The sequence below is a fragment of the Aythya ferina genome (assembly GCF_964211825.1).
Source record: "Aythya ferina genome assembly, chromosome: 1".
Lineage (NCBI taxonomy): Eukaryota > Metazoa > Chordata > Aves > Anseriformes > Anatidae > Aythya > Aythya ferina.
In genome coordinates this window covers 54,551,202-54,576,249 of record NC_140296.1, presented here as the reverse complement: position 1 = coordinate 54,576,249, position 25,048 = coordinate 54,551,202, and the positions used below count along the sequence as shown (strand labels likewise).

At 42.4% G+C, this 25,048-nt stretch overlaps 1 protein-coding gene across 1 annotated transcript; it reads right to left on the bottom strand.

Moving 5' to 3' along the window:
- DNAJC3 (DnaJ heat shock protein family (Hsp40) member C3) lies at nucleotides 1-24,980 on the bottom strand. The gene is made up of 12 exons (XM_084506877.1): nucleotides 24,824-24,980; nucleotides 20,261-20,371; nucleotides 17,633-17,757; nucleotides 16,716-16,790; nucleotides 10,097-10,249; nucleotides 8,827-9,008; nucleotides 6,995-7,114; nucleotides 5,632-5,737; nucleotides 5,419-5,539; nucleotides 1,688-1,820; nucleotides 732-880; nucleotides 1-246 (listed from the first exon to the last, which is right to left on the bottom strand). Exons 1-12 carry the CDS (start codon nucleotides 24,903-24,905, stop codon nucleotides 89-91), a joined length of 1,515 nt encoding a protein of 504 aa, XP_084363003.1. The 5' UTR covers nucleotides 24,906-24,980; the 3' UTR covers nucleotides 1-88.
- Between the last annotated feature and the right edge of the window lie 68 nt (nucleotides 24,981-25,048).

The window sequence follows — 25,048 nt, the reverse complement described above, 5'->3', positions numbered from 1 at the left end:
TTTTGGGGTCTTGTACTGAGAGAGTTTTTATTTTCTTTGAACGAATTAAGTAAAAAACAGCAGCAGCCACCCGAAAACAGTCTTGGCTCTAACTGAAGTGAAATTTAAATGTAAATGGTCCTCCTCCCGAGCCGAAGGGGTTGAATCCTTGCCACGTGTTCCAGTTCCTGTGGAAAGGGTTGCCCCCACCCTGCTGACTCTCCGCGTCCAGTGGGTCCTCTCCTGCGTCAAATTTCCGCCTCATTTCTGAAAGAAGAAAAAAAGAAGGTGGAACGATGGCACTGCAGGCAGGACAGCAACACAAAGTGACTTTGAAGACCAAAAAAGTGGTTTGGAACCACCCCTACAACAGAGAACTGCTGTTATCACATATATTGGCAGCATTTGTAGGAACCTGACTAATTCCTTCCGAGTTTCTCAAAGCTCTCCAGGACACTGGCAGAGGAAAAAAGCCTCCAGCCCTGTGAGAGCCCTGTACTAAGGCCTTCAAATAAATCATTTAATTTAACACAAGGCAAGCCAGTACCCGTCTGTCCAACAGAACATGCTGGAATTTCAAAAGGGCCAGGACAGTCACACTTGGAGCAGCTGAGTCCCACCATTTCTCAAAATGGTTAAGGGGAGAGCAGAAAAAGGGAACCTGGTATGTTTGTTGTGTCTTACACCTGCTGCATTTTTAAGGCCCCAAAAAAGGTTATAAAGTAAAGTAACTTCATAAGAGCAAGCCTTACCCGGGTCAGTAAGAACTTCCTTAGCAGCTGCTATATCAATGAATTTTTTCTCTGCTTTCTTCTTTTCTTCCTCACTCTGGAAGTTGTCAGGGTGCCACTGGGATGCCAACTTTCTGTACGCCTTTATGATCTCCTGCTTTCTGGCATTTCTGGATGGATAAATGTATAGGTCACTTATAAGCCTTCTAATTGTGCATGTGCCACACTCCTCAATCTACTTGCTTATTTTAAACACTGGAAAAGAATTCAGGGCATCAAGAAAATTATGAGATCCTATTTAACCTCCTTAAGGTGATATTGGACATTCATACAGATACAGAGGAAAGAGGCTGTAGCTTTAAAGATGCCTCTTTGCTTTGCTATCCATTTACTCTCTTTGGAAAGGTGCTACTACAGCAGTACAGTTCCCAGTCTGAAGGATTTACAGTAAGGTGAGACAAAAAGCACAGAGCAGGGATTGAATTAGTTCTCAGTTAGGAAGATGACCGATACTGGTTCAGAACTGAACATTTGTTTGGTTCTCTTTACAAAGAGAAGCTGTCAGTTTTTCTAGGCAGAAGCATTTCAGATACCTCTTTCATTCAGTCCTTTCAAACTCTCCTGATCCATCATCGTATCTGCCACAATTTTATGTTTCTTGCTTTAAGTAATTCCTCCCAGTCCTCATTTCTTCCCCTGGTCATTCACCTCACTTTCAATCATCTATACTAAAGATTTCTTGCCAAGGCATTTCCTTCCTTCCCTCCCAACAGTAGTTTCTACCTATTCTTTCTAAACAAATTTTAAACAAATGCTACTTAAAAGCTGAACACTGCTCACCTAGTGCAGTAGAAAAGTGAAGGTAGTAAGACATGAACAAAAAATAAGCAGCAGAACAAATGCAAGTGATCGACTTGCTAACATGTGATAGTTTATAGCCAACATCCACGTCATCGTCTCAGATATTAATGCCTCACCTTTTTACTCCTAAGATTTTATAGTAATCTCTCTTCTGTGATTGCTTCAACATCCGCTGGGCTCGTTCGAGCCCCTCCCGAATCTGCTGGTCATTTTCACTGTTGGCTTGAGCAGTTTCGTAGTCTTTAATAGCTTTGTGAAAGAAGAAAATGGAAAAAGCATGACATAACTCCTCACAAACTTCAACAAGAACTCAAACGCTCTGCAAAACTGAAGTTTTGCTGTTACCACTTATAAACAGAGGAACTTGAACTTGCCAAATGTGCTTTTTGCAAATTAGAAAACGCTCGGGCAGAGGAGGTTCTCGTTCACATATAAATGAGGTACTTTTCTTTCTTTAGATTCAACCGCACTTTTTGGAAAGGGAGGAGAGGAGAGGTTGTTAGCTGTCAGTCAGAATGCTAGGGACAAACATAACGAGCAGCCAGACCGGGACAGAAGAGGAATGGAGAAGTTTCAGTGTGCAGTAACTGAAGAGCCAGCTGCACAGCGTTAGTCCCATACATTGCCATGCAGTTGCCATTGTACACAAGCTTTACATTAAGGTTCCTTCTCCCAGCACGTGCACTCAACCCGACAGAAAGCAGAAAGTCTCTTTAACAACAAAGAAGAAAGATTTCACATTACCAAGTAAATACATGTATGCAACACCACAATTATGACACTTAGTGAAAGACAAATACTCTCTTTCGATGCCTCAATATCAATATATTCTGCAGACAGCTTCATTTTAAGCTTTGGGTGTTCTGTCGTTGTGTCCCCCCACTACCCTAAAGGCACGCTTTCATCCCTGGCAAATGCAACTCTTGAAATAAAAGCGGGAGAGCAAGGGAGGTGCCGTGCTGCACTCATGAATGTTGAGGAGCTCTCATTTCTAGACCTTTTTTGATGTACACCATATTATTACTGGAAGTGGTACCCCAATGCCTAAGACACCAATTTTAGGTATTCTTTGATACCAAGATTTATCAAGGGAGGCAACTGTTGAAGCCCTTAATGAGCCTACTCTTCTTTCACTGCCGTAATCCTCCAAGTCTCATCTGCAGGTCCAAGTCTCCCAGGTTTCTCGAGTTAGACAAAGCACTCGCAGCAGATTATTTCCAAGCAGATGCTATTTCTCAGCAGGTGTTACATTTGTTTTCCACTGTTTCTGAGCAAGACAGCAGGAAGTGCTAATGAATCCGTGCTATTCAGACATCTGATTCCACCGCAATCTTGTTTAGATTATTGAAGTTAAAAGAAGAAAAAAAAAAAGAAATAATCCAAGCAGCATTTCCAGTGCCCCAACAATTTCACGTACTGTTACAAGCAAAACTGAATTTCTGTTCATTTTCACATCACCGGATGCTGTTACTTGCTGCTGGAACAAAACATCCTGCTTCTGGGTGAGACTTTTAACAATTACACTAATGCACGTGCCTAATAGATACTGCTGGAACTGGTAGAAATGAAAGTGGAGCAATTTCGTTATGCTGTTTTATCATCCCAAGACTTTCTCTCTCTCCACAGCACACCCCACAGCTGGCAACGATGCCGCTTAAGGGGCAAATATTTCAGAGCTGAGCTCTGTCCACACGTGAGGGGTGGAACCAGGCGCTTTTGGAGCAGGGTGACAGCTTCCTGATGACAAAAATATCGTTAGGAGAGCAGGAGACTTGCTACGAATTCCAGGTATGCTGAGTGAGGTATTTAATCAGCTGCTTTCAGCCACGGTTTCTAAAAGCACTGATGCCTCCCGAGCTTACACAAGAATTGTCCTTTCTTCTGACTGGCCTGCTGCTTCAGAGCGACTCTGTCAGAGCAGTAACTGAAGCTGTAACGCTCACAGGAACAGGGCCTGCCTCCTGCACCATAGCAGGGTGGGGAGATGAAACATGTCCTGAGCAATTCTGCAGCAGCAAATGCTTCTCCTTCCTCTCTGAAAGAACTTGTGCTGGATACTCAATAGACTAACAGACTCCTGTACTTACAGGGTGGTGCCATGAAGGGATTCATTACACATCTGTCTTCACAGACAAGCCCTGGATCCCGTGTGATTATGAAGTAATTAAAGGCATTTAATGGGAATCAGGGCTCAGCTATACATCCTCAAGTGCATCTTGAGCATTTGACAATGATCTCCTTCAAAGTTTTCAATGATAAGCACTTGGAGATTTCCTGTCCTTAAACAGGACGTAGGTGCCTCCCGCTTGGGGTTTCATTCAGGGGAGAATCAATTTCCCACTTTAAATATGAGGCTGGGATTTTAATTACTCGACTGCTCCCTGCAGCAGGGAGAAGTCAGCCCTCACTTCACAGCAGCTGAAGCTGAAGGGTGGGAGAAGCTTTGTATAAAGGTCCTTAGATGTTCTCAGAAACGCTGCTGTCTTCCACCCTTTCTTACAAGGAAGGGGATTTGCCAGCCTCAGCAGCGAAGGCCCAGGACTAGGTCACTTCTGGAGCACAAAGCCCACAAGGCTGCTAAAAAGGGCTGCCTGAAGCCATTCCAGTCCTCCTTACACCTTGTTTTCAAGCATTTGAGTCAAGAAGAGCAAGAAAAAATAAAATAGATCTCACTTGTGACGTTTACTTCAAGAGGTGAGCAGTATCATCTGATTCGTTTCCTCAACAGACAAAAAAAATGCAAGCATGCCATTGTGAGAGCTGCTGTCTCTGTGTTTAAACTGAGTGGTTTTTGGTTCAGTCGTGAAGCTGAAGCCCCAGTACCAGAGCACAGAAAAGGGAAGTTGTTCTAGGAGCATTAAAATTAATGGAGCTGGTTTTCCAGCGGATTTAAAGCCTGCGAGTCCCCTCCTTTATCGCATTTCACTGAAGCAGCCCAAGGCTTCCTAAACTGCTGCGTGAGTGAGCACAGGAACAGACAGATTGCTCAAGTCTCTTTCTTAAGCCTGGTTCCTCGTGGAAATGAGATTCGCTAAATTAAATTTTGAAGATTTTTATAGTGCACGAGCGCTTTGTACTCTTAAGAAAGCTACAAAACAACATAGTGGTGTACTCAGAGACCAATTACTCAGTCCCTGTTTTCCAAGGCTGCATATGCACCGAGCACCAGCCCCGTGGTTCTCGGTCTTCTGGGAGAGGAGGAATGGCCAGCGGGTCCAGCACAACTCCAAAAACATCCCTGGCTGGAAGATGTGGGGTGATGGCACACGGGTGTGTTCTGGGGAGGCAGCACTTGAAGATTCATCCCTTTTGTTGCTTCCCTGCTCTACAGCACAAGAAATGCAGCGTCAAGAACAGAATCAGTTTACTGCTCTTGGCAGCGTTACAGAGACCCAGGGAGGTGCAACAGTGGCCTCCCCTCCTCTACTCTGAGCACACACTATGGTACAGGACAGCCTTGCTTCATTCTGTCATCTAAGGACATTAAAAGGAAGCTCCTAAAATGGGCTTACATGACCTAACCATAATTACCTTTTGTCTATAAATGCTGCTCTGGCACTACTGTTTATATAAAACGTGTTTAAGCCTGAATAAGCTGAATGCTCTCATAAAGGATCCTGAACACAGCCCACTGTTGTAAAGAACACTCTAGCTAAAACAAGTGCACACCACTTATACTAATCAAGACAAAATTAACAGCAGATATTTTTGTAAATGTGCTACTACCAGTGCTGATTAGGGATAACAGCGTAGTGTGGAATCAAAAGTGCATGTTAAAAATTTCTGAAACACTAACTGCATTTTAAGTGCCCACCAAAAGGCAGGGACAAGATGCATACAACCCTACCTTCTTCGTACAGGTCTTCCAGCAAATAAGCTTCTGCTCTGTCTTTCAGGGCGTTCACGTTGGTTGGTTCCAGTTGCAGAACTTCTGTACAAACTTTTATGGCTTCTGTAGCCTGCTGATTCTAAAGAGGAGACAGTAAAATCAAGTTCATGGGTGGAGCTCTTTGTTTTGCTTTTACAGAAATTTGGAGAGGCAAGTGGAAGCAAGAATTACCTTGGACAAACAGTGACAGATCCTTTCTTTGGCACGAGTAGCATAAATTGGGACATCTCGCTCAGTTTTCATAACAGAGTCATATTTGTTGATAGCATCTTCATACCTGTTTTAATTACAGAGCACACTATTACGAAATGTAATAACTACTTAGGGCTGCTGCAATTTATTTGCAGATGTTGAAATCTTAAAATCCAGATTTTCCCATCCTCCAAACAATGTACCTTGGCTGTAAAGGTCTCAAAGGCATGATGGGAGGCAACACTATGAGAAACCTTTCAACCACTTTAAGAATTATATTCCCGCTCCCTCTCCTGTGCTTCAAAACAGAAGAGCAGGCACTGTGCCTAGCAGGCTTTTGCAGAACACCATGACTGCATTCCCAGAGAGCATACCGACAAAGGTGTCTAGATTTGCTTCCTGCCCAATGTCCCATTCAGCACTTCCAAAAAAAAAAAAAAAAAAAGCTTCTCTAGTTTTGACATTCAAGATGGACTAAGTCTGTCCTGGCATGAGCACTGTACTACTTGCCTTTTGTGGTGCCAAAAAAAAAATCTTATGCCAGTTTGAACCAGGAAGCTGTTTTCTCCCTATACTATTTTCAGCAAGCCACGTAGCAAAATGTATTTTTGCTGTGAAGGTTCAAAGACACTCAAGTTCTACAGTTAATAAGAAACAGACTTGAACGCTCACCTAGGTATGCAAGTGTGTGATTGAACTCAGGGGCTGCTACAAGCTAGAAGAAATTCAAGCTCTCGGAAGAGTCCCTGAAAATGTGCTGATACTGAATTAAAGAGAAAACTAAAGTGAGAAGAGCCCGAGTGGACTGCTGACTTAAGAAAACAGCCTTCAGTTGTGCTGATTCACTTCTCCTGATGCACTTCCTTTTAAAGAGCCACCCTGACAGTGTTTAATCACTTGCTAGGGCTTCTTACAGTTGGATGTTGCACACTTGGGAAGGTGTAAAACTGAAATGAAGCAAGAAGTAACAGAATAGAGAAGCATTACACAAGGTACATAAAAAAGACCTAGCAGCCAGATCCACATCAGCTTTCAAGGCACCGCAGGAGCGCTTGGTGTCTTCAGTCTGAAGATTACATCCTCCAATACCTGAGAGTTAACAAATATTATCCCTACCTTGGTCTTAATACCTGCTCCATAAAGTATGCAAAAAGAAGACAGTGGTATCAAGAAGGATTCAGAATTGACTACGAGTCAATATTTATTTTAATTGTAATTTGAGAGCTGTGCTCAGTTATCCACTTCAACTGACAGATGCAAAAAGCATTACTTAATCAGCTCCTCAGTCAATAATTAGTTGGTGCCTTGGTAGTGATTTGAACGTATGACAATGAACACTTACCTGCCTTCTCTGATGAATTCTTCTGCTGACTCAATCTGCTTGTTGAGTTTCTTTACTTGTTTATAGAGAGAGAAACATTGCTTATGGTCTTGGTCAAGTTTCAGGCACTCCCGGACTTCACTTTTCACGGGGAGAAGGAAATAAGAGAAAAAACACCACACGTTATGGAATCTCATCTAGAGACATAACACAGCATCTATAATCTGTCCAAAGCAACAGTTGACTTCTTTACACAATTTCTCCCTTTATTTAAAAATTAAAGTGAGTGAAAAAATGTCTTCCTAAAGATACAGGGATATTTGTTTGTTTTTCATTATTTTTTATTGCTAAATATGCTAAAATTGAAAAGCATTACGTTAGTATCTGAGTGAAACAGTAAAAGAAAAACACACTCTGGAAATTTCATTGCATTCAGCAGTTAGACAATTGTAGTTTTCCTTTAACTTAGGTATATTAAAAAATATATATAAGGTGTAAGCATATTTTATGCTGCCTGGAACAGACAAAACTCAGGTAAGGCCCAAAGCTCCAGTTGATAGAGTTATCTGCCAAACCTGAGCCAGACTTCTCACTGTGAGGACCATTTAATGAGACTCTGATTAAGACCCATACCTTTTAAACTAGGAAAAGGTCTTAAACAAGCAAAAACCTCCAGAATCCAGTCACAAATGAATAAAATTGATGTATAACTAATACATACACATAACTATACGTTAAAAAGGAGTCAGCACAGCACAACCATAGTGTTATTTTCGGAACACGATCAAAAAACCTTGTTTTGTTCCTAAGCACAGACAAAACCATTTTTTTGAAAATCATTAAGCTTGTTATGGGAAGAGAAAAAAAATGGAAGACAAGATTAATCACCCAGCAAATCTAAGAGCTACAGAACTAGTACATCTTTTGACTCAAAAAATTAGGGAAGAATAAAGAACCTTATTCTTTCATTCTGGTACTATTCTGTTCCTCAGACAGCTCTCGAGTGCACTTCTTGAAATCACTAGGCTAAGTGATGGTCAGCTACCAAAAGTCACCATGAAAATATGCTGTGAGCTCCAGAGAGCTCATATTCTGGAAGAGGGATGTCTAAGGCAAACACGTCAGCTATTTGGTGTTCACCACATTGAACGTACAGAAATAATTGTTTGCCAGATGTAAAACCTATTTGTGTTACTATATTCACACATGACATTTCCATCCTTTGTCAAATGCTGCCAAGAACAGAAACAAACTGAGGCTGAAAACAGACCATGTCTTTTTCAGCCTCATGTCTTACTGAAAGGATTCTGGTCCAGAATGGTGTTGGAAGGAGTCTGAAGATGCAACAAATGCATCTGAAGTCACAGAAACCACTTGTATGTGGAAATTAATTATATCATTTGTCCATCTGAGCACAAGGAATATGAAGTTAGCAGTTTGGACTGGGCAACCCCAGGGCTCAACTCAAACATTTTTTTTGTTTTCACTGTGAACTTAACTTGAAAGGAAGTTCAAAGTTTAAAAATACAAGTCTCCAAGTTTAGAGAAGCACTTTCTTCCAGGACAGAGAAATATAACAACAGCAGCAAATGTAAGCAACTTCTTTTTTCTACACTATGGCATCTAAACAAGAATAAAAATTGCTCAGGCAGCATTGATGGCTGCTCTGCCAAGAATAAACATGATGTCTTCACAGTTCTTAGCTTCTGGAAAGGAGTTTCCCTTATCAGGTCCAGCCCAGAGTTGCTACTTCATCCAAAAACAGAAAGACAACAGATATTTCATGGTTTATCATGCCCTACATCAGCACATTTTGTCTCAATTCTTATAATTACAGCAAACAGTGAAATTACCTGAGTGATAATTCATGGTCCCCAAGCTGATAATATATCCTGCTTATTTTATAGAAGGCTTCAGTGTTATCGTTCTTTAATTTGGCAGCGGCTTTCAAGTCACTAATGGCTTTGCTTGGCTCCCCTTCCTTTATATAACACTCAGCTCGAAGTTCCCGCAGCTCTGCATCCCAAACACAAACCTTGAGAAATCAAAATTAAAGCTTGACTTTGGTCCATAACACCTCACTTCTGTCCCTCCCCAACACAAAACACAAACCCCATTAAGTTTCATTTTGCCAACTGCAGTAGCATAAGGTTCGAGCTGCATGCAGGGCGCACGAAATTAGCATCTCTGCTTCCTGCTGGATGCTGCGATGCACCTGCCCAAACGGAAAACAAAGGCCTGAAGAATTTGTAAGTGATTCAGTGAGCTCATGCAGGAAGATGAATTAAATCTCCTGGCACTGCTTAAACACAGACAGTCTGCTAAGCCTCCAGGGAAGGGTACCAGAACCATAAATTATTGTATCTTCCCAAAAGAACAGGAGTAAATGAACAGCAAGGACTGAGCTGTCAGCTGTCCTCCAGGAAGAAGCATGTGAGTAAGTTTCAGCAAAGTAAGATTTGACCTCAATATCTGGATTTTGAAGATTTATACAGAGGTAGCAGTGTCACAGTATGGCAAGAATAATTACTCAAAAGGAACTGCCTATCATAATTCATTTTACAGAATTTCTTCTGGGTCTTATCCTTTGTTTTTAAACCATGGTTTTAGAGAACATAGCTCTACACATTTTTTACTTGGTGATGTTCTTAATAATTTGTTACTTCGTTTTCTCAAGACAAGAAGGTACCTGCTTCACAGTGATGATCCACCCTTTATGTAACTTCCTATTTAGCACGCACAAAGTGCCTACGTATTAGCAAAGAAAAAAATCTAGATGTAAACCACCTATCCCTCCTGTATTTGGGTTGGAGAACAACTCCCCCCTCCCCCTCAGGAATACTGAGCTGTGGAAAAAGCAGATGATCTGAAAGTTGCCCCACAGCAAAAGCTTGGTTGAAGACTTATCTTTAACCATAACAATGATTTATTTTATTATTTGTTTTGTTGCAGCTAGTGCTCACTCAGCACTCTGCGCTCTCCAGCCTCAGCATGGATTCGTGGTGCTCAGCAAAACCACGCCAATTACACCGTGTGTTTGCACATTAACGAAGAAGTTATTGAACCAAAATACATCGGACAGGAGCTCTTCCCTTTCCCTGCATCGTTTTACTTCACACTTACTGCCAAGATTTCATCAAGAAGAGAGATCGCAGCTTCATAATCCTCTTGCTGGTAGGCAGATAATGCTTGGGAATGCAGGCGCTGTAGCTCATCAGATTTTGTCAGCTGAGTCTGAGCTTCTTTTTCCTCATTATTGCTGGGATTGGATTTGAGCTGCAAACATTAACAAGAAGAGAGGCTGAACTGCCTGTTCCAGAATCTCTTTTTGGTAATCATACCACGGAGAACTGACTAAAGCTGCAAATAAAGTAAAATGAGTTTTATAATTCCAGAAGTGTTTCCAACTCTGAATTCCGGAGACATTTTTAGCTTTCATACGAGATGTCAGAAGTTCGAGAGCTCCTAATTCCTCCCCTCACCCTGCTTGATCACTCACCATTGGACGCATCGTACGCAGCAATTCCTCTCCTGGACCAGGATTTTTATTTTAATCAAAACTTGCACTACCTTGTATTTTATACACAGACCGTCAATTAAAATTACCAAGCCCTCAAAGTCATCCAATACTTTTTCTCTCCTCCTTTACCCTTGCAGTCACCCTTTCCCTTCTTCTAATCAGCGAGCTCTTCAAACGCTCACACTTTGTGCTTAAGTCTCTAACGTAATTCAGCATCAGCCCTCAGAACTCCTTTAAAGAACAAAATTTCCCAATTCTCATATCTAAGCATATGAAAGAGAAAAGCCTTAACGCAACATGAAAAGCACGACCAGGTCCCACACCTCTGTCTTCGATTCTTCATTTGAAGTCTCCCTGACCCTTTATGAAGTTGTTTCATTTTACTGGCAGAAATCAAGTTGTACTTAGACCCGAAAATTCTCCTTTATCCCCCTCCACACTCTATCCCAGCAAGAGAGAGGGATGCTATCAAAGAGTTTTGTTCCTGGTAAATTGACTCTTACTATATGTTTCAAAAAGCTTTTCTTCTGGTTAGCACAGAGATTCTGCCTACAAACCCTTGCTGTTTTGCATCCTCATTCTCCCTCAAATCTGGAGCTTGCAACAAAGGCAAATTTCTGCATCTGCAATTTAAGAAGTTCCAAGAACACAAACCTCTCCCAGGTCCTGACCTCTTTAGTTCCAGCTGACTGGCTTAACTTTCTTTTCTCCCTTGATTTCTCAGCGTCATCTTATTTCAAAAATTAAGAGCTTTTTTCTACAGATGAGCTTTTCGCATTTCAACTTACCTCACGATAACTGCACTCCTTAGACGCACGATGTTTCTTGTAATTTATTTGGAGCACAGCATCAGTGGAATATGAGAAGCAATTTTACAATCATGTAGACAAATCAGATTGTAATAAAGACCATTTGAGTGAAACATCTGAGATAATTTTAGGCAGTACGAGCTGGCATGTCAAAGCAAAGGGAAACCTCAAGCTATCATTCCAAATCAAGCTGTTAAGTTATTGTGTTCCAGGTATCATGTATCAATAGTTAATTATTAAGAGTTTGAGTGTATAGTGTATTATACTCATGTTGTAATCAGTAATGTTATTTACAGGTTAAAAAAAGGCCTCTTCATTAAGCTCCAGGAGAAAAAGCTGGAAATGTAACACAGTTGTTTGACACTCATTTTGCTTTACTTGAAGTTTTTCCTGTCCTTTTGCCCAGTGATCAGAAGCCTGTTACACCGCTACTGATAACAAATCACTTTTCGATTACTCCTCTGCACCCTTCATCACCCTGCACCAACTCGAAGCTCTGCTCTGCACAGGGCAGCTGGATGAGCACGCTGCTAGTGGTGAAGATGCTCCAGAACGCAGCCACTGCTCTCCAGCACAGCATCCTTGGCAGTCCTGGAGGTTTACTGCATTCAGATGGCAATGCTAGATGGGTTGCAGTTCCAGTTGCAGCAACAAGCATCAGCCATCTGTTACAGCAGCTTTTGCTCACTATCAAAAAAAAAAAAAAATCAACTTGCAACTAATTCCTTTAGAGAAAAGGAGAAGCCAGCATATGGGAATGGCTTTGTTGTTGTCAGTAAGCAAGACTTAAAAAGCATTTGCATGTGTGCCTCTCTCTCTTCTTCACTGTCAGTGAGGAGGCTGGCTTCCACTGAACTTCACCTCAAGGACTCGACTCAAAACTTCCACATTACCTTCCTGCGCTCAGGGCAATAGGGAAAAACCTATCAGGAATTCAGTTCCTCAACCCCAGTGTTTTCCCTGTTTTTCTGTGCTTCTGACTATAACAACAACAACAGCAAATTGAGTAGGCTTGTGAAAAGCTTTTTTGGGGGAAGGCCGGGACCTCTTTTGTTTGTTTTATCAAAGATCAAGGCATCCATGCACTGCAGAAGAGACAGGAAAGTTCTGTGCTGGCAGAGCAACATATGAGGTAACAGCTATGATGTTAGATGGAAAAAGGCAGTAAGTGTTTAAATACCTTTTACTCAGGAAGCTGCAGATGATCGTGTTACCACAGAGCAACATATGTGGAAACAATCCACTGCTAATGTAATCTGGTTAAGAGAAATTCAAAACACCCAACGCAAGTTTGCTGAGCGACTTTGATCAGGTTAACTTGTGCCAGGAGATGGTCTCCTTCACCTCCACCCAAAATGCTGGCCAACCAGCCACGGAAAAGTATTGTTCTATATATTTTGCAACAACCACAGGCTTCACTAGATTGGAAAAAAAAAGGATCTGCAAAAATGCAGCGCTCAGTCACTTAGTTTTGGCTGACATCTAGTGGAACTGCAAGTGGAAACTTCAGTTTCCAGGTTTTAAGTGCCTGTGCAATTCTGTCTCCCTCAGAAGCACATTGAGGGCACCTCAGTTTGGAGGTATTTATTGCCACAAAATGCAACTGTGAACATTTCAAATCCCATTTTTTTTTCCTGACTGTAATATATTTGACAACTTTTTCCCTTTCACACTTTCCAACAGGCTAGGCAGAAGTGGCAGAAGTTCTGTCCTAAAAATCCTTGCAGTTTTTGCATCTCCTACACAGTAACTCGGATGCTTGTCATTCTCTAGGACATCAGCAGGGCCATAAACGATATTACAAGGCACATCCAAAGGGCAGCCAAAGCTTCAATCACTTTTGTATCCTTTTCAGAAGGCCTTCATAAACCAAAGGATAGCGTTATCCCTTTACTTTCACTGAAAACCACATGCTTAAAGATAAATATTGCAGGGTTTTCATGGACTGAGGCCTTAGATTTGAGTGTTGATGTGCCACAAACCCACCCTGCTTACTGCTATTGCTTGGGAACTGCTCACCAGAACAGAAGGGACTTGACATTAATGCATACAACCATTTAACTAAAATTGGAATGGAGAAATTAATGCTATTAAACACCGTGAGCAATAACTTTGTTTTCAATTTTTTCACCCAAGGACTTCTGCTTTATCCCTGTTTCATCCTGGGCACTCTGACAAGAGCTAGACAGATAGAAGGGAGATATCCAAAGAGAAGAACCGCTCTGCTCAGCAACCAGGTAACTTTAAAGAGGTTTAGGGTCCTCAGGAAACTTCCCCACATACTTTAAAACTGCGTAGAAATAATTTTAAGGCTTTTTTTTTTTTTCTTTCCACAAGTACAGATTAAAGTATAGGTTTACTATTTTACTGGCAGAAAGTTTTCAGTGATTCTTTTAAGATGTACAGAGAACTGTTGCTGCTACAGGCTGGGAAGTTTACCTGTCAGCCTACTCCGTTCCTGAGATTTTTCTTCCTCCCTCCATCTTACTGTCCAGACATCTCTTTCAAGGAGCACAACTCCAAGCAAGAATGGAGGGATGACAGGAAGAAAACAGGCATTTCAGCACTTCAACTGGGATTTGACAAACTTCTGAAATATGCTGTGAGAACACAGCATTTGCAGGCAGCTCGTTACAGCTTGCAGCTTCTGGTAGGCAGGGAAAGCAACACTGACTGTTAATGCAAACATCATACAGGGAAATGCAAACTGCCTTCCTCCTACAAGCCTGTCTTTGAGGAGTTCATCTAAAACCACTCTCCTTAGTTTCTATACCTTGATCTGGTTTCTCCAGCTCAGAAGTAGAGAGCATTTTAAAAATCTGATCCCCTGCCTTAAAACCAACAGCTGACCAAGCAAGAACAAATCCCCATCAGTGAAAACACGAGATAACATCTATTGTCATCCAAGGGAACACAATCTACTTCAAAGAAGGCTTTCTTCTGGTGAAGCCAGCCTATCTCATCCAGAAAACTGTTTCCTCAGGAAAAAAATAACACCTAAGGTAAAAACCTAGCAAATTAACCTCCCTCTGGATCATTTTTATAAGTGTATAGATGACCTCAACCATCTACATTAATGCTCTGCAAATCTGCACAGTAAAAAAGCAGGTGTTTTTCTCCACATTAAGACTTCCCTTGCAGTGAAAAAGAGGGATAAATGGTGAGAAGGTGCTGTATTTCAACATCTTTACGTGATATTTAACTTCTGCTTGCAGAAATGCATGATCAGACCAGGACACAGCTACTGTGACTGCTTGCAGACTTCAAGAATGTGTACAACAAATGTCAGATAGCCAAAGTTGCACCGTAAATTAAATCCGGGTTTGGACACCTTCATTTGCTGCTCTGCTGTGTGCTTACCCTGACTGACAGCAGCCTGGTTGGTAGCTACCCAGCCAACAGATTAAAATGCTGGACAGCTATCAGGTCCTCATCTACATTCACAGCCAAGGAGCAGAATTTGAGATTATATACTCAGCTCACAGGTAAAACATGCAATTTTAGGTATTCAAGACCAAAACCGAGTCCTTGCCTAAAAGCTACTGAGACCCCACTAGCACTTCTTTGGGTCTGTCCTAGAAGTAGAAGGGCTTTTCATTGCAGCCTACAACTTACTCCTTTGAGGTTCTTGACAGCTGATTTATGATATGAGTCAGTTTCTTAGTGACTACTGTTTACCTTTCCTGTGTTGCTTTTGGTAGCTAAGATACAGAGTTTAAAACGTTCAAGCCTTAAAATAATTTAGAAGCCACTTAATTTCTAACAGCCTTCCTCCTTTTCTCCCATCCTCTCATGTGTACATAAAAATTTATCCACCATATGAATAAATTAATCTATTACAGAGGATTGCTTTAGTATCTTCTTACCTTGCTCAAATACACTGTAACTACTTGCTGCAATCACTCAGGAAGTGCATAAGCAATGTTGTTCACAGAACCAAGGGAAGTGGCACTAAAATTTATGACCAATATGGTATCTAAGTTAACCACTGAGAATAAACTCTCAGTTTCTTCTGTCCTACTCCAGATTTAAAGCTCAACTGAAGACTGAAACAGTTGGGCTGAACAAAGGCAGCAATCTTTATTTTTTTCAGAATTTCAGCTGGTTTAGAAAAAAAGCCAAGTTATTTAACAGTTGAATGGAGAGGCATTTCCGTATGCAGTATTGAGCAATACTCAGGGAGCCAGTAACTGTGGAGAGATGCGGACACAAGCTCAGAACCAACGCTGCCATCCCATAGCTGCTACTGCAGCAGCTGTCCTGTTAACCAGAGCTGCACGACGTTCTCCCACAGAGCAAGAAGCAGGGCAGCACTGCAGCCAGACATGCAGCTGCAGACCGCAGGCTCACCCCGAGAAACTTCCTGAGGAAGCAGCAGCAAGAGGCCAGGATAAACCCCTGCTGTTTTGCTGCAAACACAGCACTGCCTGCTGCATTTGTAACTGCAGCAGTCACTCCTCTGGTTTTGTCTCACGTACTCACGAGTAACATTTCCTTTAAGCATCTCTAAGCTGCAACACAGAGCTGCTTTCTCCAGCACACACGACAGCACCAGTTACACTTGCAAATTCTATTTGTTTTGGTATAAAGGACAGGCAAGCTGTTCAAACTAGCAAATATTGAAGAGAAAACAAATACAAGAATTAATCTTATTTATCCTCCTGCTCATAGAAAATTTGTGAAACCAAGGAAAATGAGTTCCACATGTTATCTGAGGATGAAGTGGATTTTGTTCTAGAGTTTATTTTCGCAGCATGAGACTGAAATAACTGAAATAAAAAACGACCCACGTGAGTTTTAGGTGAGTAATAGCCAACTATAGCTGCGTGGTAACTCAAAGCACTTTTTGATAACAGAGAGAAAGTATTTTTAACACTTTCACAAAGGCTGGAGAATTCCTTCACAGATACAGAGATGCAGATGTATGCCACTGAATTAAGTGATTTTAGCATCACAGTGACTGAACTAAGAGGCCAGGCAATCCAGTTGGTAGAAAGAGAGCCTGATCCATGCGGCCTGCAGTCATTTCCAATTGTCACCTGAAAATGGTGATGGAAATCAGTGTTCAACTATGTACTGAGTCCCACGCCACCTTTCTGAACCAAGACTGCTCTCTAGTACAGGTGTCATCAGGGAGAGATCACAGACTGTTAGGCACACACACAAACAAAACTTTAGAGTGCTGTGCTACTTCACGCAATGCCTTTTTATTTCAACTTCACTTCTCCAGCCCAACTTTATCATTTGTTCATACAAAGCAGCCTCACTACAACACCTTTAAAGAAAAGGGAAGATTTGAACTTTGGTATCCACACGCATTCTCTAGAGCATCTGAGCTGAGATGAGACCCGGGCGCAGAAGCCAACTTGAAGCCAGAAACCGTTCTTCAATTCAGGTAAGTTGGAGAACTTACCACGTTTTTAAAGTCATCCTCTGCTTCATCAAACTTCCCTTGCTTGAGCAGTAATTGTCCTCGCTGTAATCTTGCCTGAAATTAAAGAGAAGACAGTTTATTTCAGTTTATACATGGGTCTTCAGGAAATTATGAAAGTGAACTTGTTTCCTTTAGCAGAAAAGAAACTTTTTGCTACAAGCTAACAAGCTGAATAAGAAATACCACCACCTGCTCTTTGTCTTCCTAATGTTCTTAAGAGGGCTCTGACAGTGAAGAATGACTTCACACCATAATTGAGGACCAAAGTATAGACATATATATATATATATATTTTTATAAACAACTGTAGTCCTAAACATATTTGAAAAGAACACATTTGAGAAGTTGCACAAAATGAAGTGAATGTTTACCTTACTCCATTGTCCTGATTATACGTGGTCACAGATTTAAAAAAAAACATTAGAAATAAATGATTTTTAAAATTCTAATATTGGGTTCTCTCATTAAACTTTTAGAGCAATAGAAGCTATGTAAGATGACAAACGAGTGATTTGTAAGATTTTGATTAAAAAATCTTACAAATTTGTGAAGAAGAGAAGCCTCAGCTCAGCTGCTGGTCAGGAGGGCAGAAGCATCATCTGCTCTCTCACGGCCTTGGTGAGAGGGGAACAACCATGACAGAGAAGAAAACCACTTGGTACAAGCCCATGAGGAACGTGCTCTGAATAAAACCATTAGCTACCAGAGGAACTATCCAGACTGTGCTCAGAGTACCTGCAAATTCTAGCACATACCCCTCTGCTATTATTTTATCCTATTTAAAGTTTAATGTGATAACGTATTTTCTATTTCTGTTTAGCAAAACCTGAAAACCAGCCTCCTTTGAAGTATTTTTTGTATCCACTCAAACAGTTTCCAACCCCAGCAATACTTACGGATGTGAAGTCCTGCTTTAATTCCACCACTTTACTTAAGTCACGAATTGCTGCTTTAGATTTCCCCATGGCTAAGTACACTGTGGCTCTTCTGTAATAAGCAATGTAGTTATCAGAGTCTCCCTCTGCAAGCGAATGAACAGGAATCAGAACTATCTCCGAGCAACTGAACCTCTGGGTGCAGCTCAACTCTAATGACTAAAAATATATTACCTGAGTTTTAAGCTACTGGAAAAGACAAATTTGCATTTATCAATAAAACATTTGTTCCGAGTAATTTGTAATGCGGTTTAATTATTTAACAATGGAGATTACAGAAGCACAGTACATTGCTAATAATTAAGACTCTGGAAGAAGAAATATGTACATCTTTTTAGCCTTGTGCAGGAAAAAAGCAGTCCCTGCGTACTTACCCTTTATCTCAAACTGCAGGCCTGCATTTGAGAGCACGTTAATTCATTATTCTCCTTCCCAGCCCCTGTCCATCACCCAGAATGCAAACAAATAATCCCCAAACGAGCAATATGTTAGTCCAACGTCATTACAGATGCATAAACCCTTCCTATCATCCATTTAGACAGCAGCAACTTCTTTCTAATATTTAAGTGGGCACCAACACCCCCTCCTAAGGGGGGACAAAACCAGGTGCTACACCAAAACCTGTAGCCTAACTTCAAGGCCACCACATTTCATGGTGTCTGCTGCTCACACTTCCACGATCCTCCAATTTTAACACCCTAAGCCTACCGCGTATACGGATACCCCTACACGAGGCAAACATAAGCTTCTGAAAACAGGTTTTCTCCTTCATATTCTCCTTGGTTACTCTTGAGGTTCTTAGGAAAAGGTAATTTAGAGCTCCCACACAGCCATACACAGTGTAAGACAGACTATTTACTGTCCAATTAATTATATGTGTGAAAATCCAAAATTTGTAGACAAGAACACCCACATCTGAGGAACAACACAAGGACGTCTCTTCCACGCCTCATCGGAGGCTGAAGTTCAACTTGAAAATAAATGAAACAACAAAGTATTGCCCAAAATCTTAAGGCAGGTCAGCAGCTTCACAGCTGGCCACCCCCAACACCAAATCTCTCTGGAAAAAGGTATCTGCACTCTTTTTCCACAATCTCTTGGCTGTTGAATCATTGATGTCTAGCACTGGGTTATGATATTATTGAAAATCAACCTCCATGCTGTATGCACCTTGTACACAAGCATTATGGACATCAAGTAAATTCAAGTATTACTACCTTTAAGAGAAGGAAACAACCTAGTGTTAAGTCTTACTGCACATAACTCAATGCGTATAGTACCACAAATCAGAAGATGAAGTTAAGGAATGTTATTTCTAAACAGAGGAAAAAAGAAGATAGGAAACAGCTAACCCAGAAAGCGTCTTTCAGCATCAGATAATCATCCTGACTGCCAGAAGTAACAGCAAGCAACGTCAGTCAGCATTTACCCAGAGAGGTAAACCTCGCAGAAGTGCCACCAAATAGACAGAACTGAGGAGTTAAAAATAAAACAGAGAAGAAAAATGGACGGGATCTTTATACCCAACCAATAATAAAGGAATAAGCCACGCTGCTAACGTCAGCTCTGCTCAGATCCCACGGGAGCACTTGTGCAGCAACACAAGAGGCAAAAGGACGAAGAGACCATCCCCACAGGAGGAGGTTCTTCCAGGGCACAGCAAGAGGCTCCCTCCACCCCAAGAGGAGCTGATCTTATAAAAGGAGGAGAAAACACTAATAGCCCGGAACCAGCCGTATTTCAATTACATTTTATTTTTAGGCCAGGGCATAAATAGAAGTGTCTCAGCAGTGCAACTCATTACTGCGTAACAACTCAGTGTTACTACTCTCACGGGGAAAATACTGCACTTGCATACACACACACGTTATAACAAAAAAGAACAAAAACGTGTAATTGAAGAACTGCAGTGTTAATGGACGCTGCTCTTCACTGCTGCAGTCTGCCTCTGTGTTTCAGTTCAGGGACTTGAGCCACCAACCTTCCTTTAACATTCACACAAGCAGCATTTAACTTCTCAGGCTAGTGCAAATGCAGAACACCAAAATAGGAACTCGTTTGCTGAGTGTAAGAGTGGGAGACAGTGAATGTACCCTTCACTACCCTTTCAATGTATCCAATTTACAGCATCATTTCCATTGCAGTATTGCCCACTGCAAGACTGAAAAAAGAAAGTGAGACTATTTTTACTTTTTTAAGGTGTTGAAGAAGAACGAGGGGATAAACCCAGCCTTTCAGAGCCAAAGATAAATTCTGATCTCGACGGGATTAGGTACAGGGAGCACCTCATCAAACGGTGCTGCAGCCACATGTACCTGCTGCCATGTAACTAGCTCGCAGAACAGCAGTGACAGCACGTTCACGTATCGTGCAGTCCATTTAACAGCTTCTTTTATTAAAACCAAAGCATAAATATTCCACAGCAGCTCTCCTGGCTCCTGCTAAAGTCCAAGCAGCTGCATGAAGGTGCCCCAACTTTGGTGACTCACGGACTTGCAAGAAAGGCTAAGTAATGAAGCAAATGCTAGCATAAATACATAAATAAGGCAGAAACATTTATTGCAGATGTCACTTTCTTCAATTACATACCTATAGCCGCATGGAAGTGAGACAAAGCATCTGCTAGCTGTCCAGCAGCCAGTAACTTCTTTCCCATTTCAAGTTGCTTTTCTACGTCAGCATTTATTCCACATTCAGCTCCTTGAAGGAAAACAAGAGTGATGTTCTGAATGGGCAGCTTATTATAACAAATAAATACAATAATAGTACAACATATAAACATTGGTACTGATACAGAAGCAGGGGTGATGTTTTTCCATATGACAACAACCTGCAGCCTAAGGAACTCTCAGCACGCCCTCCCCTCCCCAAAAGGATGTCAGAGTGAAACTCTCACCCTACTGATACTTGAGGACTCTGCTAAGAGCTCTTGGCCACTTCAGGGACTGCTTATCTACCACATTTGTCTCTCATCTTTATCATTTCCAAGGCAAAATGTTTCCAGAGAGCAAGTTTTGATATAAACAACTATAATTCTCTTTCCATTTAAGAAGTAGTATGAAATTTGTATTTGAGTGGTGTGTTTCAGAAGGGATGGGTTTTAGCTCAAAACTGACGAACTGCTGCTGGTCAACCTCCAGGGAAAGAAGACTGCCAGAACTGCTGATTTTAAGTCCTTGCTGTACATATATGAAGTCAGCAATGGTGGTTTTTTTTTTTTTTTATTTGTACTGCTTCCAGCCTTCTTTAAATCACAACAATTTCACTATGACTTCTCAATTTGTGACTTAAAACATGCACATGATAAACAGCTTTCTGACAGCATCCATTATGCACAAATTTAAGCAAGGTCAATACATTAAAACCTTAAATACACTACCCTCAGAAAACAATGAGCTACAAATACGAGGAAGCAATTTCTTTTACTCAGGTTTTGTACTGAAATCATCAGAAATGAACTTGAGAGGGATTCTTCATCAGGGAGTATAGCTATAAGACATGGAATAATGTTTTTGAGCATAGAAGGCAGGTTTAGATCAGATATAAGGAAGAAATTCTTCACTGTGAGGGTGGTGAGGCGCTGGCACAGGCTGCCCAGAGCAGCTGTGGGTGCCCCATCCCTGGAGGTGCTCAAGGCCAGGCTGGATGGGGCTGTGGGCAGCCTGGGCTGGGGGGAGGTGTCCCTGCCCATGGCAGGGGGTGGGACTACGATCCTATAAATTCAATACAAAAACTCAGTAGCACTTTGAAGTTGATTCTTAGCCTGAATGAAAATGTTACGCTACACAGGCACATTAAAGGAAAGCATACCAAAACTTCTCACACTGAAAGGTGATAAAACAACAAAGCAGTATTTGTAATGAAGGAACAATAACTCCTGATCACCAAGTCATCAACGTTTTAGGAGTTTTTAGCATCCAAGACCTTGTTATTTTCCCTTTCCACGCCTCAGTACAGTTCATAACTTTCAGTTCCATATTGTAAGAAAATCATTGAGCTGTCTATGCTAAAAATGACAAAAATGTCCTCTGTATCCACCGGAAAAAGTTCTACCTCTTGAAAAAAAAAATATTGGTGATAAATCAAGCAATTGGATCCAAAGGCTTCAATTCAATGGTTTGCATTATATCTGCCACACAAATTTCCTTTTTTAAATTAATGGAAATAATTATAAAATAACCCCCAAATTTTGTTGTTTAACTAGAGGGAATTAAAACAATAATATTATTTCTCATACAGTCCATTTGGGGAACTTATTAAAAATGCATTTTAAAACCCATACTGGGTGTGCACAACACTGAATAAATATAAATAGCTTCACTGACAATATCACAGAAGTATTTCTTGACAAGTTTCTCACATGCAGTATTTGGTAGCTTGCACGTGAATTTCTGTTTTACAGGAAAAAAATGGACACTTGCCTTTTTTCCTAGCTTAAAGTTTTGATCACTGAGTCATCCAATGTCCTTTAAAAGGCCAAAACAAACAGTAAGGCACAAACAAAAAAACACACGCCCTTGGAAGAAGTCCAGTTCCCCCGGCTTTGGGAGCGTGGTAGCAACAAATCAGACGTCAACCACAAGCAGGCTGAAATATTTAACGGGAAATAACAACATTTACCCCCAAAAATGAGACAACAGAAGACCCATGAGCTTCATGCCCCCTGCCTTTCCCCACTTAGGAATACCTGAAGTCTCTGAAAAGTTGTGAGATGTGGGGTTGGATGCTGTAAGGGGGCTGTAGGTTACTCTGAGGCACTTTCTGCTCCCCAAAACACAGCATTCAAGTTTCACAGCGTCTCCAGTTCCTCGCGGAGCATCCACGTTTCACATTCAGTCACATCAGCACTGCTCTAAGAATAGCTTCCACTACAGGACGTGCCTACAGCGCTCAGCGCCCTGCTTGTGCGTTACGCTCGTAAGGCACAGCAGCCACACAACACATCAGGCAGGAGAGAGGTTTTTCCTTGAAAATATTGAAGACAGCACCAGCAAATAAAGGAAACGAGTGAAGTGACTGTTAGGGGTTACTGAGCAGGAAAAACTTGACCCTACCTGTTTCTGAACACCACAAATCAGTGAGGGATCTCCAGGAGCAGCCAGTGTCACCGTGAGCTACCGAGGAGTGCACAGACCTGATGGCCGGGCTGCTCGCTCACAAACACAGCACTTAACATTTTGGCAGCAGACAGCAGCTCCAAAGCAACCACCCCACGGCAGACAGCCAAGGGCTGCCAGCACAAACACAGGAGTTCTGCACAACATTTTTGGGTACCTACTCCCTGACCCACGAGCAGAGAGTCCACAGACCTGCTCCGGAGAGCAACCAGGTGCTCCTGCTTTCCTGCTCCGGGTGCTGACACCCTACAGGAAGACAAACAGGTGTAGCCGACCTGTCCTTCCAGTTAAATACACGCACTACAAGTAACTGAGAGCTTCCTGGTAGGGTTTCTGGCCCTCTAACTCCAGAACTGCTTCACAGTTTTACACTTATCTATACCTTCCTTTTTTTCCCTGAAGAATTTTCAGCTTTTTTTAATTTCATGCCCAAGCCGGGTCACGGGACTATGAAAATAAGACAGTGCACCAGGAACACAATTTTCACTGTCACGTTCTTCCAAGCAGAAACATGCACGCCACTAAAGTTAATCAAAAAGGGAGCTGAACTTTTATTTTTAAACAGAGTTCAGTGGTTGTTTTGTCACGTGAAGGGGCAGTCCTGCTTTTGGGATGGTTCTGATTAGTATGGCCCTTCTGTAAGCGTGTCAACACGTTTTGCAGCGATAAGAATGAGCAAAGGAAGAAGTGGACATGCAATTGCAGCTTCAGGGCTGATCCAAAAAAGCTCACAAGCGGCCTCAGGGCACAGCAAAACCTTCCCCTCCCCACATCCAGTTGACATATGTCCAATTTCCATCCACGCAGTTTTACTCCCTCAGTTTGCAAGCAAAGTTCATAAATAAAACAAAGCTTAGCAAACCAAAAAGCCAAGAGAAAGCTCATTTCTTCCTCACAGAACTTGTGGAAAGATGAAAAAACCTTCCCAAACTCAGGGCAGAAACATATGGGATAGGGGCGAGGAGGTTACTGGGCTGACAGTAATGAATTGAGCACCATATACTTAAAACTCATTTCTTCTTGTTCTCCTTATTACCTTTTCCTCAAAGTGGAGAAGGGAAAGAGGAACAATATTTCCCTATCCTCCCCAGTTGCCTCTTTTTGCCTGTTTGTGTGGGTGAGCAGCCACGAAGGGGAAGTGTTCCCAAGAGGCAGCCTGTGCCAGACGGGAGCTCTTTGGCAGGAGTCAGGGAGTTCAAGGGGAAAGGGTTCAGGAAACAGGACAGGAAGGGATGAACTGCAACTTCCCACGACACCACGTATCCCAAAACATTTCTGACTGAACACGTTTACTGGCCTGATATAACTCACATCCACAGATATTGACTGTAAGGTACAAAGGTCATGCAGGCTGTCACTGATCCATGAACCAGGTGGCACAAGGCAGACTTTTACAATCAAGACAGCGAGATGCAAATGGAAACACGAATATTAATTTAATATTAAGTTCAGAGAACAGTAGTATTTTGGGGAAAAAACATGTTTGAAGTAGCACGAAATCCCTAAACCCCTTCAGAACATTTTCTGGAAAATGAACTCAGGAATTAAAAGATTAGTAAAATATAAGTAAATTCAGCAAGTGACGGGTGATGGTTCTGGGCCTTAACTTAGTATTTCACTCCAAAACACCTCTATTAAGCTGACATTAAGAAGACACACCCCCAATTAGCGACGTGACTTTAGTAATTCCACAGAGGCATTGACCAGGCTGGCACCGCCACACGCAGAGCCCTCAGCCCGTCACAGCTGCTGCTTCTCCCCTGACTGTGCCAGAGCAGCCATCCAACGAGGCGACTCAGCCCCACAGGGCCACACCGGGGTGCTGCCACACTGTGACCGCGCTGCCATCCGATGCCGTGAGGCGGGCGCTCTCTGAACGCACCACTCGGCCCCAGCGGTTGCATAACCGGGCCTGGGAGCTGCCGGGGCGCACAGCCGGCGCCGGGAGGCGCAGCCAAACCGCCCTGAAGCCCTCAGACAGCGCCGGAGAAGGCCCGGAGGGCCGTCAATGTCCCGGGGAATGACGGAGGCTCACCGTGGTGCCGCAGGTCGAGGAGCACGATGAGGAAGGGCAGCGCGGGGCCCAGCCGCCCGGCGGAGGCGGCGGCGCACACCATGGCCGCCCCACGCCCGCCGCGACACTGCCGGCCGAGCCCCGGCCGCGCGGCTCCTGCTGCGGCGGGGAGGGTCGTGGGCGCCGCTGATTGGCCCGCCGCGGGGCAGCGCCGCCGCCGATTGGCCCGCGAGGCGGAAGCGGCGC